Here is an 18,969-nt window from a genome sequence, read left to right on the forward strand (position 1 = left end):
TGAGTTTTATGTTTTAAAACTCAAATCTACAACTAATTTCTACAACCTATTCAGGAGTGATAGAGGGAATTATTGAAGATTGGAAACCAAATATTTTGAGTGGGGCAATGTAATGTTCAAGCCTATGGCCCCAATGTTGATATGCAGTTCATGGTAATGTTAAATTCTTAAAGTAAAGTGACATTCTCTTTTATCTTTCATTTTCATCTTTTTAATTAAAATTTTAACATTACCATGAAATGACTCAAGATGTTTGAGAGTGATTTCGACCTCATTGGACTTCATATGGAGAAAGTAAAATTTTATATCTCACTCAAAATCCAATAGACTTATCATTTTTTCAAGATTTCAAAATTGGGGGGACTGCAATGTTTTCATTAGATTTTGACATGTACTAGGATATGGAACTTGTATTTAATTAAGAGCACCAAACCCATGCGAGAGAGACTCCCAATAATCAAAAGCACCTAAGGTACTAGGGTATGGAACTTGTATTTAATCAAAAGCACCAAGGCAGTTAAATTATGCAGGAAAAGACTCCCAATAAAGCAAGATACAAGTATTAGAAATTCTTCGTTCACTCCGTAGATAATAGATTTAATAATAATTTATTAAATAATTATTATTATTATTTAAGAAATTATAATTTATTATTTAATAATAATTTATTTAATTAAGATTAATTCGTATGGATTTAGAGAGTGTTGTGATTACTTAGTGTGAAAAAAACACGTGGATCTTATCATTCGGTGCTCGGCCTTCAAGCTTATGACCTATAAGAAAGCAACAGATGTATAATTAAAATTGTTGAATACAGATACTCATCGTTTATTTTGGATGCTGGCCACAACTTCGCTCTAAAATTTTGTAGACACAGTATCGATTGAGCAGAGAAGGAAGACTTCTAAATTTTGTTCACACACCAGTTCGGGTAAAAGTCCTCTGCTTTGAAATGGGCGTGTTTAAAGATTGGTAGGAAAGGCTATACATAATGCAATTGTTTATTACACAGTTGCTGGTATGGCTTGGATTGCTATCTCATATTGCTTCAGCGCAGGCAGAGATCAGTGAAAGGGTAACAAGTTCTGGTAACTTTCCTGATTTAGTAATAACCTGCATAGCCAATCTGTCTATTTTCATTACATGTTTTTTGGGAAGAAGGCTTGATTTAGACATTAGTGCCAGAGATATTGTTGCCACAGGTCCCAAGATGGAGGACATAAATGGGTTTGGACTGAGCACATGTAGATGGGAATATCAAAATGCTTCTGTTGTGATGCTGGCAAACCACACGCCCAATTCTTCCATGATGCATTTCATGAAGTATCTCTCTAGTGCCCATGCTTTGCATTCCATCATACTGCAATACACTCGTTTAGAATCTGCAGCAGTCACTGTAGAGACCTGTGAGTGCAGTGAACGCGGAGGGACAACTTCAAGCGGTGGCTCCAAAATGAGATGCAATTGCATTGTATTCTGGACAGTAGAGGATATCACAATCATTCTGGCTCATCGGATGCCCGGGACTCTAAAGCAACTTTCTAATTTATTGTGCCTACTCCCATCTCTGGATTGCCTGAAAAATGGATGCCATGGCTGCAACCAGGGCATGTTGCATGTGGAAGGCCAGAGATTGACAGAGGGAGAGTCCATGGTGGAATCCCCTGCCGCAGTTTGTGAAACACTTGATATTTATCTGGATTTCTTCAGCACAAGTCCCCAGCTACCTGATTGCATCTGCATTCCAGTTCATCCATCAGGGGAAGATGAGTGGACGAAGCTACTGATCAGGTCTTTAAGATCTGCAAGATATGAAGATCCAGAAGTCAGATTTGCTAATCAAAAGATACTCACGGCTTCGGATGCCTTGCAAAATTTCATGGATAAAAAAGGAGGATGCTCAGCAATAGAAAGATACAAAGTTATCACCGCAATATTTCCAAGGTTTGCAGAAGCAGTAATCAATTTTGCTTTAACTGTCTGTCTAAGAGTGGATGGATTCTCCAGCGCTCTGGTAGCAAGACGGGCAGTAAGAGATTATCTTCTTGACAGTAGAAGAAACACATTTTCTGCCAATATGTTTTTAGTCAAAGCTCTGGTAAAATCTAATGCTGATTACACCCATGTTTGCCAGGTCCTGACCTTTACATCATCTCTTTTAAGCCTAAGGACTGTATCCGTTATAGTGGGCAGTGTCAACTTGATTTGCTCCATTACTTGGGCTGTGCTTGTTGCATTTGAAGGGGGCTTGCACCAGTGGTATGATATACACTCCATGCCACTATCGAAAAATAGAATTGCTGTGATAGTGGCAGCCATTGATACTGCTTTGGTCATGGACGGTTTAGATCTGTTTTTCCTTTCAAAGAGAATTAGTGGGCGTGGGAGAAATAGTGATAAAATGAGGCATTTGCTTTGGGCAGTCATAATTTTGGAGATCGTGTATATTGTGTCAGGCATCGCTGTAGCAGCAACATTAGGTATCAAGGGGTTTGGAAGATGGGTATATGCTGCTCTACAAGGCCTGGTTTGGGTGAAGTGGGGGATTGGCAGTTGCCTTCTTGATGAATATTTTGAAATTATTGATAGCAGACAACAACGTTTACACAATAAATTTCTCCCGTATTCCTGTAGCAGGAAGGGTCGCTATACATTTGAGAGTGGAATTTTAGTGTACTCTTCTGCATTTTTCCTCAACGCTATTTTGGCTGGAGCCAGGGCCAAGTGGACATACTCTCCGTCGCGATACTTAACTCAAGCTATGAGAATTTGCACCTGTGAACTAAATAATTTTGTGAATTATCATAATGCAATGTTATATTTAATTTGGTTATGATTGTGCATCGTTTTCATCCCCTTACCTTTTATCGAATGAATTCCGTTGTTATGTTTACATTGAGCTTCCTGTAAAATTAATATTTTTTTCATTAAGATTGGAAAATGCTGATGAAGTAATTTTTGAACACTAAACCCCTGTTTTCAGCTCCCCTGTACCTCGGCTCCCCTGTTTCGCTGTTGGTGGATAATAGCGATAATCTACTGCACAGTGCCCGGGTAAGCGAGGTCAACAGGTTTTTCAACTGGACCAACATAATAATAAGTATAACTAGCTACCTCTCCTACCAACAATCCAAAGCAACGGATTCAGGGAATTGATTGCTCCTCTTTCAAGTCTTGTTGTTTCATGATGTGCTACTGTCCGATGCCTAATCGAAGCGGTTAAGATTGCCTAATCGAAAAAGCGTTAGTGAAGACATCCAAAGTAGTTTTATCGCAGCAGTAGCAGTACAGATTCACCGTCCCACTAAAATCTTTAACTCGAATGGAGGTTGAATCCAATATTCTATTAATTCATAAATTTTCGCCATGAATGAATTCAAGTCTCTAAATCATAAGCATTTTAGTTATATAGATATTAAATCTTTGTGGAGATTATGTTAAGAGTGAAACCCTATCTCCTTACGGGAGGTATTATTAGCGGGTTATTTCAGGGGGCGTGGTTTTCCTTGAATAAGGGTGATGAGTTCCACTCATTAGCAGATAGTAGCTAGAGATGGTTGTCCTCGCCGCTGGTTATAATAGGGTTTCCCACCCTGTGAAAAATAAAATCTTTGTGCAAATTACGAAAAAGTTATCAATGATACATTCTGGTTGTTGAGTGAAACCCTGTCATCATCACGAAGACATACTATTGCCAAATAAATGTGTTAATAAACAATGAATCCATCACTTTAGACCATTAAAGATATGTTACCCCATATTTACCCCATTACTATCTAGTGTCTTTTTAAAACATTGAATTCATTTTATCATTCAATTTTATTCACACTTTATGTGCATGAAAAAAAAGCTTAAATTATATCTCACATCATCAAAATGTAGGTTGTAGCACTAGGCACTGAATTTGATGAGCAAGGTATCTCTTAGGAGTCAATTTTCTTATTAAATACATCTAACAATTTCTCAAACTTGTCAACTTCCTTTGTTGAAATTATTCGACATGTTATTCTTTCCCATTTCTCAACATGCTACAAATGATAAATTGAAAGTCACATAAAACCAAGAGAAAACCCTTTTCTAACCAAAACAAACAAACATTGCCTCTAATGATGTGTACTATTACATGCTTCTAAGGGACACGCTTCTTTACCCATCTGTGTGTTAGAACCTCCCCATGCATCTCCCTTGACTTGTTGCAAGGTCACACCATTGCTTCCAACAAATATATCTTGCTTACCTCTACGCGCTATCAAATTCAAGGCGCTATTGTACTACCCACTCCTGGGAATTTTAGTCCAAAAGATCTAAGGTCTAATTGGGAATTCTTATCATGGAGATCCCCTGACATGTTGGTGGGTCCAGCATAGTCAACATTTTTGGCGCTAGAAGGAGGGCCAGATGACAAGCTGAGTCCTCAAAATATGTTTTGAATCCATACACATATATCATGACTTATGTTACAATTCAACCTTCGAGATGTATGTCTTATGTAAATGTGTTTGAAGTCTCGAGTGAGTTCTGGGATGAATTGTCACAATACACATATGAAGGTGAAGGAGGAACAACTTCGCCTAGGCATAGAGCTTCTTTCGAAGATCTCTATGATACCTTGGAATACACTGAGGATTATGTGGCATGTTCAATGTTCACATTCATGCTTCGAGGGCACCCATTGCAATGGTGTATCACATTACCCGATAAATCTATTCACTCTCTCAACAAGTTCGTTGAAGAGATAGACAATGTTTTCCATAATTTTGACCCTAAAGCACTTAACAAAAAATTTCTGGAATTACGGAAAACTCGTGATGAATCCTTCTTGCAATTTTGGGATCATTTTTGTAATCTTCATGAAAGATTTCACTATCTTCTTCACATAACTGAAAATACACAAGTGTTAGAATCATTCAAACCCATCCTAGCATACCTCGGTGTTAGAGTTTCTAAATCCAAGGTGGACAAGGTTTTTGTCACAAGTGATTGTCCTTCCTCATCTAATCAAACAACTTTAGCCCCGTAGTGTGATGTGGGAGAAGGTGCGCACCCATCTATTGAACTGTCACATCCTCTTGCCCCACTTGCTCTTGATTTCTATACAGATTTGGCTTGCAAGACTGTTGGTTGTCACATGGACTTGTTTCCTCAACCTTCATCCCCACTTTCTATTGATCCTCTGGATTGTATTGTGTTGTGTTCTCCCACTCCGGACTCCACACTTTTTTTTCATGAGGATCAAGTTGTCAATAGAGTTGGTGTTGAGCATCCAACCTGTGCTATCATTTATGATGAGTGTGTGGGAATCTAAAGAAGAGCTCGCGATGAAGGATGACCTACTTCTATCCGAACCTCATTCACTTTTCCCTGATATCTTTTGTGATTCTACCATTGTTAATTTTTCGTGTTAGAATTCATTCCCAAATGCATCTACTAACGATCATTCATGGAATACCTTGAATGTCAGTCTATCATTGTATAGCAGAGAGGACACATTTGTGTTTGCAAATCCACTCAATATTTCATCTTTCATTTCTAGAAACACAAAGGGTGAAAATTCTTGCTTCTCATCAACCCCTCTATACAATTCATCAGATCATGAGGATGTCGATGAACTCATCAAATTTTCTGATCATGGTTGTCATGACCTCTTTACTCCTTCATTCGATCACGAAGTTGATTCATTCACTGTTGATATTTCTAAGCCACCCATCTTTGATGATCTATCCATTGATGAAATGGAAACCCCACAAATTGTCGAGGCATGACAACCCAAGATGATGGTTATGTGAGGTCCTTATTGTCTTGAGCTTAGTTCCACTCCTAATCATATATTTTTTGACACACCCGAGGCTCCTCATCACTCTCCCGTTTACATTGAAGATCAATCTAGTTCACATAATTCACATCCTCCACCTGAATCACAGATCCCATCGCTCATGCATTGGAGGAATCATACACATCAAGCACTCTTGCCTAATGTAAGTTGTCTTTTTTTCTTATTTTTTCTCATTTTTCATGGTCAGAAGAGTGTATGTGCTTATCATCTATGTGTAGTGTGTTGCATAACTATGATAAGTCTGCATAATGTTATCTTGCACTTTTCTTATTTTCTTTTATGTGGACATTTTTAAATTCGAAGCATGTTGGTCTTCACTATTATATTTTTCTTGTTTGTTGGTTTACATGCTTACCTTCCTCGTAAACCACGCGTCACCAACATGGGTCAACCAATGCGCCGATGGTTAAAATTTAAATATCACTTTACGTGAAGAGGCCCATGCACTATTTACTGTAGGAGTAGGAGTAGTGTTTGCTTTCTTGTTTTGCTTTGTTTGCATGATTTCTTTGTTTACTTTGTTTGCATTTCTTGTTTGTTTTCTTTGCTTTCATTCACTTATGTCCTTTTCTTTCTTGTTTTGTTTGCTTGTTGATGCACCCATAGGTTTAGTTTCGCATGAAACCATGTGTGCCTCTCGAGACAAGAAAGGTAAATTACAAGAGGACTTGTACAACTACCAACACTTGGTTATTTGTTATCCTCTCTCTTTAGGAAGAGCTTCTTGTCTTTAGTTGATGATACCCTGATGGAAAATACGTTATGTTCAAAGTGAGTCTTGGTGAAAACACAACGCTTGCACTTTGACTAGTACCACCTACTCTAATCGGTTCTTTTGGTTAATCCTTGTCAGCTCCGTCAAGTAGAGTAAGGTGAGGGGGAAAAACTTAACAACTATTGTCAGAGTTATATATAAAATGATTCTCTGAAGGGACAACCTCTTCTACTCTAAATAAGTCAGGATCCCTCTTCCGCCTATGAAATAAATAAGTTCCTATGCACAGGTCTTTGAAAAATAAAAATAAAAATGAAAAATGAAAAAAAAAAGGTGAAAGAAGAGAAAGGATTCCTGTGCAGAGAGGTGATGCAAGTAACTTTGTCGGACGACTGACTAGGCTCGCTAACAGCAGAGTGATGTTTGTGTCCCTACATGACTCCTTCGGGGCACTGTCTAGGACTACTAGCAGCAGAGCAACACCAGAGATGAAGCTAAAACTATGACATATATATTACTTGTGCACCAATATACCCTTAATCCCCAATAGAAACAACATAGTTATCTTGGCTTGGTATGTGCGTTAACCGATCAAGAGAATGGTAGGGACTATATCTTTAACTCAAGCTTAGTGTTAAAGCCATTATGATCAAAGAATCAAATAATACTTTTGGAGGATTTAGAATCGTGTTGAGGGTGCTGGACTCACCAACATTCAGGGGACCTCCCCGGTATGGAGTCCCAACTAGACCTCACACCGTTTGGTGTAAGAGTTCCATCTGGTACGATTTCCTAGTTTCCATTATCTTAAAGATATGATTTAGCTCTTGCTTGTTAGCACGTGAGAGTGGTTTTCATTATTTTCGAACATCGAGGTTCACGTGCCTGGTGAGTTCTTAGTGCCGCTTGTGTCAGAGTTCTTTCACTGCAGAGGGAGAGGGTGGAAGTGAGTCTCAGGTTAAAAGGGAATAGTCCCAACTCTGCTAGAGACACACAACACAACAAGACATGCGTAGCTTCCGGCAGAGTAGTCCACATGGATGCAGCAGTCACAAACACAAGGTGAACAGATAACACATACCACACCCAATGGAATAGTCCACACGAGTGTGTCAACTGTCTTAATACAAGTTAAAGAAACATGCATTACAAGTGTCCAAATAAGTCTTAACAACGAATACAATACATGTGTGAAAATGTGCTGCCTTGTTAACAGACTTCTGAATTAAGTGAAAGTCCCAAGACACATTCGTACACCATTGCATCACTAACCCTGATAGTGGGGCGTTGGAGCCATTTCTCGCTTCTCAAAGAAAAGATTACAGACTCTCAAGGCTATGTGGGAGGAGCCAAGGTGCAAAGTTCTTTGCATGTACAAATGAGGGGTATTTATAGCCAAGGGTAAAACTGGCCCTTATGACTGTTCAACTTACCTTAGTGTCTGTTTGACTTACATAACTCTTCAACTTTACACGACTCTTCAGATTTACATGTGGGTCTCTTGGACTTCCATGTTACATTACATTGATTCCAACAATATGGCCCACAATAGTGATGTGGCTAAGATGACTCATGACATGACTTGACACAACAGAGTTGGTATGTTCATGTTGTTGGTGGTGTCCATATCGAGCCGCAGTACTGTTGAGTGATGGATGTGCTCTTGGTGTATCATAGCTTCACCTCCGCAAGACAACGTGTGCAGAGTATTCGATGGTCCTGGTGTTTTCTTGATGTTGCACGTGCATGTCTCTCCTTCGCTTGTACTTTGGCATGCTCCATCTGTTCATCCGTTCGGGAAGAAGTCTCCTTACATTTGCTCCTTGTTCATCTTGTTCGTCATCGCACCATGTCTCATCCATATACCTATATCTACAATTACTCATGACGAGACCACATCAAATCCAGAAATCTCCTAGTCTACCATGATGCAATGTCTTACGTTTTCGGATGCAAGTGACCGGGAGATAGGGCAAGGCTCTAAAACTGCGTAAAGAACATTTCAAGCTAGGATGTGGGCTTTGGGCACTGTCCATGAAAATTGTGCAATGGTCACTACGAGGTTGAGATGGGAAATCTAAATTGTCAGTGACTGTCTGCAAGATTTGGCTAGGCTCAAGGGCATATCTACGTGATTTTTTCAGGGAGACAGTGCAGGTAGCAAGGCGAGGGTGGCAATGAAAACTGCACAATTTATCTGGGGAGCTAGCAGCGGGCTGCTAGCAAAAATTGGGCAATTTCTCCGAGGAGCTAGCAGTGGGCTACAGGAGGCTGATGGAAAAAATGCACAGAGCTGGGAGGTTGGCCTACTGGACATCCTTGTGCCATTTCTTAGCTGATCAAGATGCTTGGCAGCTGGGAGACTGCTCATGAAAACTAAGTAGTTTTCAGGAGGAGCAGTAAGTCGTTTGACAAGGGTGACTGGCTGGAAAAACTACACAATGTTTTAGGGCAGTGTAATGACAAGTAGTAGGTGTCTATCCAACATGTCTCTGCGGTTTCTTCAGTCAGCAGAAGCAGGTATGCTTGGCAGCTTCTACGCAATTTTTTGGAGGAGTGAGGCCCGGGGTCACTGCCCAGTCAAAATCTTCGGTTGAATAGCTGGTGGCTTGGTTGATGTTGCTTGTCAGCAGTGCAAATTGAGATGGATTGCTAGGAAAACTCTATGTTGTTTTGGTGATAATTAGTCGATTCAACTCAGGATTTCTTAGTGCAGACTACTTGGGAAGCAGCCTCAATCTCTGCGCAATTATGGGCAGTAGTAGTACATGTTCACTGAGGGTTGAAACTGCGTAGTGCAACTCAGCGGAGGTCCAAATGTTGAGGTTGGTCTGGTCGACATAGCTTCAAAAAAATGACTAAGTGTGTGAACGAGTGACTTCATACATGCATGACCTTGCGAACACACACTCAACATGACTTGACGAAAAGATGCCTCGAACCATCAAGACAACATACACTCAGTGTGACTGACCGACTATGTGAGCGACAAGCACGAAACTTGTGATAGATCGTTGAACAACCGTGAGGACACTTACACTATAGTGCATACAACTTCATGTGTGAGTGCGACAGATGTTTACATAGCAAATAGAACTTGTACACATGAAGACAAACCTTGTGCATAGCCATAACATGGCTACAAGCATGACATTGTGACCAAAATGCAAAAATATGTCCAATGAATGGTCAAGCAAGGAGGGTTCAAAGACTCAACACGAGCTCACGGGATGAGCCTGACTACTTGCAAACATCAAGGAAAAACCTAAGGAAAGCTCTGAAATTGGATGGAGGCCAAAATTTTGGAGGGTGTTCCAGCCGCTACAACACTTGGTGACACACTAGTTGAACTTCAGCTTCTCTGTTTTGGTCCATTGATAGCACAGGGCCTTGATTTCTCAGGGAGTATTGAAACACTATGCATGTTACTTCGGCTTCCCCACTTACCCCATGGACAGACATGTTTCACCTTTCGCCAACTCAGTAAAACACAACAACAACAAGTTTCATCTTGATCATAGTGTTTCAAAATCAGGAAGGGTAGTTTGGCTTGCGAGTTAAAAAAATTTAGAGTATAAGTTTTCATCTCTTGTGTTTCTCCGCTAACAGCATGCCTAGACAATTCCTCGGCGAAGTTACATAGGAACACACTCATTTCTCCACTGCCAACGAATCTATTCAATACCCTAGTGGAGTTGCATGCTTCACCTCTCTGCGTAGGAAGCCTTTCTCTTCTTTCACCTTTGTATTTTTGAAAGAGGACTATGCATAGGAACTTATTTATTTTTGGGGCAGAAGAGGGATCCCAACTTATTGAGGGCAGAAGAGGTTGTTCCTTCAAAGAAGCATATAAGACCTCTGACATAGGTTTTCTCTTTTAGATTTTGCCCTTCTCTATTTCTACTAGTTGGATGAGCTTGAACACGCAGAGCAGAAGACTGAGTATAGGCATGGGGTTTCCTAGTGTGGACATAGGTTCATGGTTGGACTAGAGCTTCCCTTGCAGATGGCTCATATTTTCCGTCAAGGCTTCATCGGTCAAAGTTTACAACCAAGCACAAAGAAGACGGACACAGGACTGGCCAAGTGTTGTAATGTCACAAGACTCCTTGGATCTCAGCCACATACCCATTTAAAATTCAGAAATCAGTAATGGGTAACACTTATTTGAAAAACCAAAAATACCATGATATCAAGAAAACATAACAAAGAAAAGAAAAAATATCAAAGTAAAGTGAAAAGACAACAAGAAAGAAATTCGAGCAAGCAAACAAACCAAACCAAGTCAGAAAGCAAACAAACATACAGACCAGAAAGCAAAGACAAGAAAGAAAGCAAAAACTACTCCTACTCCTACGCTAAATAGATGAGGTTATGTGAAATGAAATTTCTAGTGAAGCCACTGTAGGCATACCCGGCCTACAACCACAAAGATACAAGCGATTAAAATAGATAAAAAGTAGTGTGCAATAGAAAATACAAAAACTTGACAAACTTGCACACGAGAGAGAAGTTCCCACCTCTGTGCAGAAAGATGTGTTACAACCACCCAACACACATGCTTACCTCTTCAGTGACTACCGTTTTTCAACAAACCTCGGAGGCCTCTTGCTAGTGTGTGTTCTTCTGCACCAAGTTTCTTAGCAAGTGCGAGGAAGGACTGAAGCTTGTTACCTACAACACGATTTGCCAAGTAAGACTGTTCCAGCCATTCAACGATTGGATCATAAAATTCATGATGGCTACTTTGAAAGACTCATGATATTTGAGAAGATGGGTTCCTAATTCAAGAGAGGGGATCACGATGGGAGTCTGGTATGGATAAATAGATCTGATCATTCTCATTGGTCATGCCAAGATAGTGAGGGCCTGCCATAGCCACCAGCACAGGCCAAAGTGCCTCACCTACTTGACAGAAGTCTGAGGATATGTTACACGATGAATATCATAGTGCATAAAGCGAATATCATTGGATGTATTGTTGGGAAAATGATAAACTGCATGACAGTCACCAAGGATAGAAGAAATATCATACGAGTTGGTTGAGATGCCAGATTCCTAGTTTGACATGAACAAATAATATTTTTGAACAATCTTGCGAATGCTCTGAACGATGGAACCAAGTTCATTGTGCACTAGATATAATAGAACACCCACCTGCAATTGGTGAAAAATTTCACAGGTATCATGGTCATCACAAGAATGTGGGAAGGATACCAGCACTGTGACTGTGTGAAGCCAGTTGGGGTGCGGTGAAATGAGAGGAACTTGATTTGCATGATAGCTTGTGCACTTGTCATCAGACAGGAAGATTGCTAGTGTGATGAGCGGGCATATTTGAAGTGAAATATTCGCAAGAAGACCAAGGAGCTGATCACGAGAGAGAACATATAATAAGTATGATTCCGAACAAAGATAGTCTTTGAGATGATCAATTTCACAGTTCCACGATTGCATGGCAGACGAACGCTCCCAAACCGAATTGGATGTAAGAGAAGTGCATGAAGACAGACATGTTGTAATAGACTCATGGATTCAGTCATTAGTGAAAATTTGAAATTTTGAAATATCACACCTAGAATAGTAAATATTTTTTACACAAGAATCCATGTCGAGTCCAACAATGCAAATAGACAGATTATGCATGAGAAAGGAGATCTGATTTGGTTCAAGGTTCTTCCCAGAGTCACGAGGTCTTGACATAATTATCAACGGACATTGAAGTGCCTTGACTCCCTAGCACGTCGCGGAACTTTCCAAAATTGAAAATTTTCATTTTAAGATGTGAACTAGATCATGCATGGCTTAAGGATCGTTGTTGTTGTTGATTTCAAAACTGCCCTTAGGACGAAATCCATCTCTATCACAGACCTCATCAAATTTTCTAGCTTCAGCAAGCCGACTTGACAAGTTTTTTTCATGCAACACACAAGATGATGACGAGTGGGAAGAGTTATGTGCGTTGAGACTGTTCTCATCATGGATAGCCTCATTACCTAGTATCGATCAAGGAAATAACTCATCAGATGAAGAAGCAAGGGAACATGGAGTATCTCTACCGCATGTAGATGCGATGTGAATGGTAGACACACAGGAAAGTAAGGTGCAAAGGAAGTTTTGATATGGACGTCTACTTTGACCGGTGTGCATTCCAGATCTGAGTTAGAGTGTACACGAGAGAGAAAAAAATCACATGATATGCTTGGGTTTTCATACAACATATAGAAGCATGGGAGTGATGACATCCCAATACTGGAGGTTGATCGAAAGAATTAATTATGCATGATGTTTCACCAATATTAGCGGATTGAGAGTTGATCAAGAATGGAAGCTCAATGTCTTGATGTGAACCATTTTGAAACATAGAAGAGGAATTGATTGTGTCTTCACCTTCCTGCTCCTCCTCCTGTATAATGATATTGCCTTGCACATGACCATAACTTGAGGCAACAACTTGAGAATCAAGAGAATCTATGCAGCTAGCTTGTGAAGCGGATTGATCAAACAAGTCATGGTACAAGGAGTCATGGCTTGTAGATGATGGAGGATAACGGAGATGCAGATAGACTTAAGACTTGGGTTATGAACGGTGATGTGCTCTTGCCGAATGGAGGAATGAACCTTCGCCATATTCTTTCTAAGCCATTCTGGAATTTCCTCCATGGGATTGGGAGACGGCTGAGAAGATGGGTTGGGAACATGGTACACAAATTTCTTATCTTTACGACCACTGCGATGGGGCATCCTCTTCGAGACCGAAAAGGGAGGAGGACAAGGAACAAATGGGGTGTTGGCCTCCTCCTCTGTAAACTAATGGGTCTCATGATCCACAAGAGTCGAGGAAGAAGGGAAATTAGGAGGTTCACCATTTCGGGAGACATGAACCAACCATTTCAACTCTTGGCTTACAAAGTCAAGGTCCAAAAATTGTTCAGGAATTTTGTGACAGAGGTGAAGAAAGCAGGTAGCAAATTCCTCAACTGATTTGCCAGGATTCATTCTCAAACGAGAGATTCTTTCATGGACATCTTGGTGGTTATACTTGTCGAAGGCTTAATGGAGCTCCTTGAGGAGAGTGAGAAGGGAATGGACGGAAATAGGTGGTAGGGTATGACACCACTGATTAGCATGATCTTCAAGGGTGAGGAAAAAAAGTACACAAACAAGCTCTTCACTATTGATTTCATCAGATTCACAAAACTGAAGAAAATCATAAATATGCTTGGTTACAGACATTTTGTCCTCACCGCTAAAATTTAACAAGGACAAGTGATCGAGAAGCTAATCAGGGATTGATAGTTGATTAAGGGAGAAATGAGAGAAACACTATGGGAGCACGAATTGTGTATGATCCATTTTGTAAGATATTCAAATCAGATATAACAAGCTCAACTTGTCATCTAGCCCTCCTTCTAGCACTAGAAATGTTGATGGTGTTGGACTTGCCAACATTCAAGGGATCTCCCCAGTATGAAGTCCCAACTAGACCTCACATTGTTTGGTGTAGGAGTCCCATCGAGTACGATGACCCGTTTCCATTATCTTAAAGATATGCCTTAGCTCTTTCTTGTTAGCACATGAGAGTGGTTTGCTTTGTCTTTAAAAAACAAGGTTTGTGTGCCTGGTGAGTGCTCAGTGTCGCTTGTGTCAGAGTTCTTTCACTGTAGAGGAAGAGGGTGGAAATGAGTCTCAGGTTGAAAGGGAATACTCCCAACTCTACTAGAGACACACAACATAACAGGACATGCGCAGCTTCCAGCGGAGTAGTCCACATGGATGCAGAAGTCACAAACACAAGGTGAACAAATGGGACGTATAACACACAATGGAATAGTCCACAAGAGTGCAACGGGCGTTATAACAAGATTACAAGAATGAATCTGTCAAGTGTCCGGAGGGATAGCCCGCACGGGTGAGATAATGTTAGCAACTGATACAACACATTCCTAATAACACATGTACTAAAACAACCGAAATAGTTCAAATGTCTTAATACAGGTTAACACAACATGCATTACAAGCATCCAAAGAATAGTCTTACAAACAAATACAATACACACGTGAAAACGTGTTGGCCTATTAATAGGCTTATGAATTAAGTGAAATTCCCAAGACACATTCGTACACCATTACATCACTAACTGCGATAGTGGTGCGTTGGAGCCACTGCTCTCTCCTCAAAGAAAAGATTACAAACTCTCAAGGCTATGTGGGAGGATCCAAGGTGAAAAGTCATTTGCATGTACAAATGAGGGGTATTTATAGCCAAGGGTAAAACTGGCCCTTGTGACTATTCAACTTCCCTCATGACTGTTTAACTTACATGACTCTTCAACTTTACATGACTCTTCAGATTTACATGTGGGTCTCTTGGACTTCCACGTTACATTACATTGATTACAACAATATGGCCCACAATAGTGGTGTGGTTGAGATGACTCATGACATGACTCAACATGACAGAGGTGGTATGTTCATGCTGTTGGTGGTGTCCATGCTGAGCTGTAGTGATACTGAGTGATGAATGTTCTCTTGGTGTATCATAGCTTCACCTCTGCATGACAAGGTGTGCAGAGTCTTCAATGGTCTTGGTGTTCACTTGATGTTTCACGTGCATGTATCTCCTTCGCTTGTACTTTGGCATGGTCCATGTGTTCATCCATTCATGAACAAGTCTCCTTGCATGCGCTCCTTGTTCATCCCGTTCATCGTCGTGCCATGTCTCGTCCATGTACATATATCTGCAATCATTCATGACGAGATGACATCAAATCCAGAAATCTCCTAGTCTACCATGATGCATTGTCTTTCTCTTTCGGATGCAAGTGACCGAGAGAGAGGACAAGGCTTTGAAACTATGCGGAGGACATTTAAGGTCGAGATGCAAACTCCAAGCACTTTCCATGAAAATAGCACAGAGGTCACTAGGAGGCTGAGATTGGCAATCTGGATCAGTAGTAATTGTCCAAGGTATTTGGCTCGGATGGAGGGAAGATATCTGTAATGTTTTCAGGTAGATAGTGCAGGTAGCAGGGAGAGACTGGCAGTGAAAACTGCACAATTTCTCTGGGGAGCTAGCAGCGGGCTGCGAGAGGATATTGGAAAAAATTGCGTAATTTCTCCGGGGACCTGGCAGTGGGCTACAAGAGGCTGCTGGAAAAAACTGTGCAGAGCTAGGAGGCTGGCCTGCTGGACATCCCTGCACAGTTTCTGAGCTGCGCAGGATGCTGGGCAGCTGGGAGACTGCTCATGAAAACTGCATAGTTTTCAAGAGCAACAGGTCAGTAGACAGGGCAAGTGGTTGTAAAAAATGTGCAATTTTTTAGGGAAGCGCATTGATAGGCAACAAGTGTCTATCGAACATGTCTCCAAATTTTCTTCAACCAATGGAAGCAAGCATGCTTGGCAGCTTCTGCACAAATTTTCAGAGGAGTGACGCCCAAGGTCACTGTCCTTTCAAACCCTCTGGTTGACCAACTGGTGGATTGGTTGATGTTGCTTGTGGGCAGCGCAGATTGAGATGGCTTGCTGGGAAACTTCTGCATTGTTCTGGTGACTGTCAGTCAAGTCAACTTAGGATTGTGTAATGCAGACTGCCTGGGAAGTAACCTCAAGCTCTGCGCAATTCTGGGTAGCAGTACATGTTCACTAAGGGTTGAAATTGTGCAGTGTAGCTAAGCGTAGGTCCAATTGTTGATGTTGGTCTAGTCGACATAGCTTCAACAAAATGACTGTGTGTGAACGAGTGACTTCATACATGCATGACCTTGCGAACACACATTCAACATGATTTGATGACAATATGCCTCAAACCATCAAGACAACATACACTCAGTGTGACTGACCGACGGTGCAAGCGACAAGCGCAACACTTGTGATAGATCATTAAACGACTGCAACGACACTTGTGCGACAGTGCATCCAACTTCGTGTGTGAGTGCAACGGATGTTTACATAGTGAATACAACTTGTACACATGAAGACAAACCTCATGCATAGCCAGAACATGGTTGCAAGCATGACATTGTGACCAACATGCAAAAATATGTGCAATGAATGGTCAAGCGAAGAGGGTGCAAAGAATCAACATGAGCTCACAAGATGAGCCCGAGTGCTTGCAAACATCAAGGAAAAACCCCGGGAAAGCTCCAAAATTAGATGCAGGCCAAAATTTTGGAGGGATTTGTGGCCACTACAACAACTCTATTTTCACGAACAAGGTCCATAAAGAGAGCTGGAGTTCTATGAGTGTGTCACTAATGTTGTATTGACTACATCCACCCTCCAAAATTTTTCCTTCATGTCATTTTGGAGCCTCCCTCCTTGAAATCATAACATTTATCTGGCACTAATTAGGTACTTATGTTTATTTGATTTCATCAGTCGCTTAACAGCTTGTGTTCATTCACTTGTCCTGTTGGTCAACCACAAGCTAACCCAGCACTTGGTTCAGATCCAGTCAATGGGTTTTCGGTCAAAACTACACAATCTTGGAGGGAAATCTATCTCTTAGCTACCTATACCAATAGGTTTCATATTTCATGATCGGCATTGAAAAGGTCCAAATATGCTCTGCTTTGATGATTCAAAGATCACATATTTCCAAGAGAATACAATCTGTGCTTATAGCTTGATGTGGGCTCAAATTTGATGGATGGTCCAACAGCCTAATCTGGATCATGCCATGTTTTGAATTTTCAGTTGTAGAATAGAGAAAGAGGTCTGTCCAAACTGTTTAATCTTGGCAGACAAGTAGTTTAGGTAGAGAAGAAAGGTTCCCAACAGCTTAATTTGGGACCTTGGAAGAAATAAGGGTAGAGTTAGATAGAGAATCAAAGGAAAAAAGCCAAAGAAAAGAAAAGGAAAACAAGGGTCTGCAAGCCTAAATGCACCCTCCAAGAAGAAATAAAAAATGCTAGGTAAATAGATGGGTAGGCAGGTGGGGTTGCAGAAAGGTTATTTTTACAATTGCATGTGTGTTAACTTTGTTTACCAAAGCAGAATCAATGATTTGAGAAACTGTTCTTCTCCATCAGGTGACAGCAAAGCAAAGAAGCATGTCTAACCTCCCTTTCTCCCCTTTCCCATTTTCATTACTAACATCCCCTCATCAGTGGAGATTCATGGAAGAAATTATGGTTTCATGGTGGTTCTTAATCTTTTAGAAGCCACATTTCTTGTCTAAAGTTCTTTTCATTTTGATCTACTCCCTAAACTAAGTAAGTTTCAAATAAACTTAGTGGTTTCCCCCTCATTCACTCTTTCATCCATATTAACCCCTAACTCTAATATGTAATTCCCTTATGTTACCCCTTTCCCTAGTATTATTAACACCATGGTGTATAAACCCCCAAGCATTCTATAAATATCCTCCTTTTAGCATTATAGCTAAATATGTCTGTCTAAAGGGAGACTTTAGTCCACCTGGGACTGTGGTCAACCCTATCCTGGGGCTGCTCTAACCTCTGGTTATGAGCAACAACCTTTCCCCTAAGCTCTCACCTTCCCTCTGCCCAAAAAAAAAAAAAAAAAAAAAAAAAAAAAAAAAACCTTGCAAAAAACCCCTCCTACCCATAACCCCCTTTGAAATTGTGAAATAACCCAAAAACCCACCTTTTGGCACTTATCCAAAGTTTCGGCGCATATGTTTTATTTTTCAAAATACATTGAAAAGCTTTACAAAACACCATATCCTAATGTTTTCCGCCAGGCGCAAAATCCAAAACAAATAATATTTAATCCCCCGCCCGCGTCCGTATTGATCGATCACATCGTCAACCCGTCAACCGTCTGATCGGGCAACATTGATCGGACGGCTATTATCCATATCGGGTTGGGCCCGAGGTCCGACGTTTAGCACCCGAGAAACTGTCAGAGGGTGACGTCAGGCCTCCGCCACGCGTCGCCCTCACAGCTTCTCGGGTCGGCCTCTGACAAAACCGGGGCCGTATTGTAAGCGGTCCGAGAAAACCGTTACCGCTGTTTCACTTACCACCTGGTTTTGTTGGTCCCATGTCATGCCCACGTCAGAGCCACGTCGCTGCCACCCCACCGTCGCATCACCTCATTCGTCCGTCCCTTCGCTGACATGTCTGCCACTTCAGAATATCCATGGACCAACCAGGACCTGCCACATCACCCGGTGACGTCATGCTGACGTCATCCGACTCCGACCCCACCCGATGACGTCACGCTGACGTCATCCCAAAAACGCGCCAATATTGCCAAAAATCCATTTTTAGGCCAAAATCTCATGTTTTTTCCACTTTTGGCAAAAGACACTACTGCTATTTCTGCATGCTGCTCACGTCCAAACCAGCACCAGCTTGCTAAAGTCGATTCTGAGACCGCCAGAGCCTCCATTGCACCTGCATTCGCAACTCTTGCCGACGAATTCACCAGGTATTCTTCAAAATCATCC

At 41.1% G+C, this 18,969-nt stretch overlaps 1 protein-coding gene across 1 annotated transcript; it reads left to right on the forward strand.

The window, feature by feature from the left end:
- The first annotated feature begins 907 nt into the window (after positions 1 to 907).
- LOC149253107 (uncharacterized) lies at positions 908 to 8,887 on the forward strand. The gene is made up of 3 exons (XM_089454371.1): positions 908 to 2,777; positions 2,984 to 3,054; positions 8,693 to 8,887. The coding sequence occupies exons 1-3, from the start codon at positions 992 to 994 to the stop codon at positions 8,885 to 8,887; spliced, it is 2,052 nt and encodes a 683-aa protein (XP_089310497.1). The 5' UTR covers positions 908 to 991.
- Positions 8,888 to 18,969: the final 10,082 nt, after the last annotated feature.

The sequence above is a fragment of the Pinus tabuliformis genome, chromosome 7, assembly GCF_031772625.1.
Source record: "Pinus tabuliformis cultivar Carrire ecotype Pingquan chromosome 7, CPIR1, whole genome shotgun sequence".
NCBI lineage: Eukaryota > Viridiplantae > Streptophyta > Pinopsida > Pinales > Pinaceae > Pinus > Pinus tabuliformis.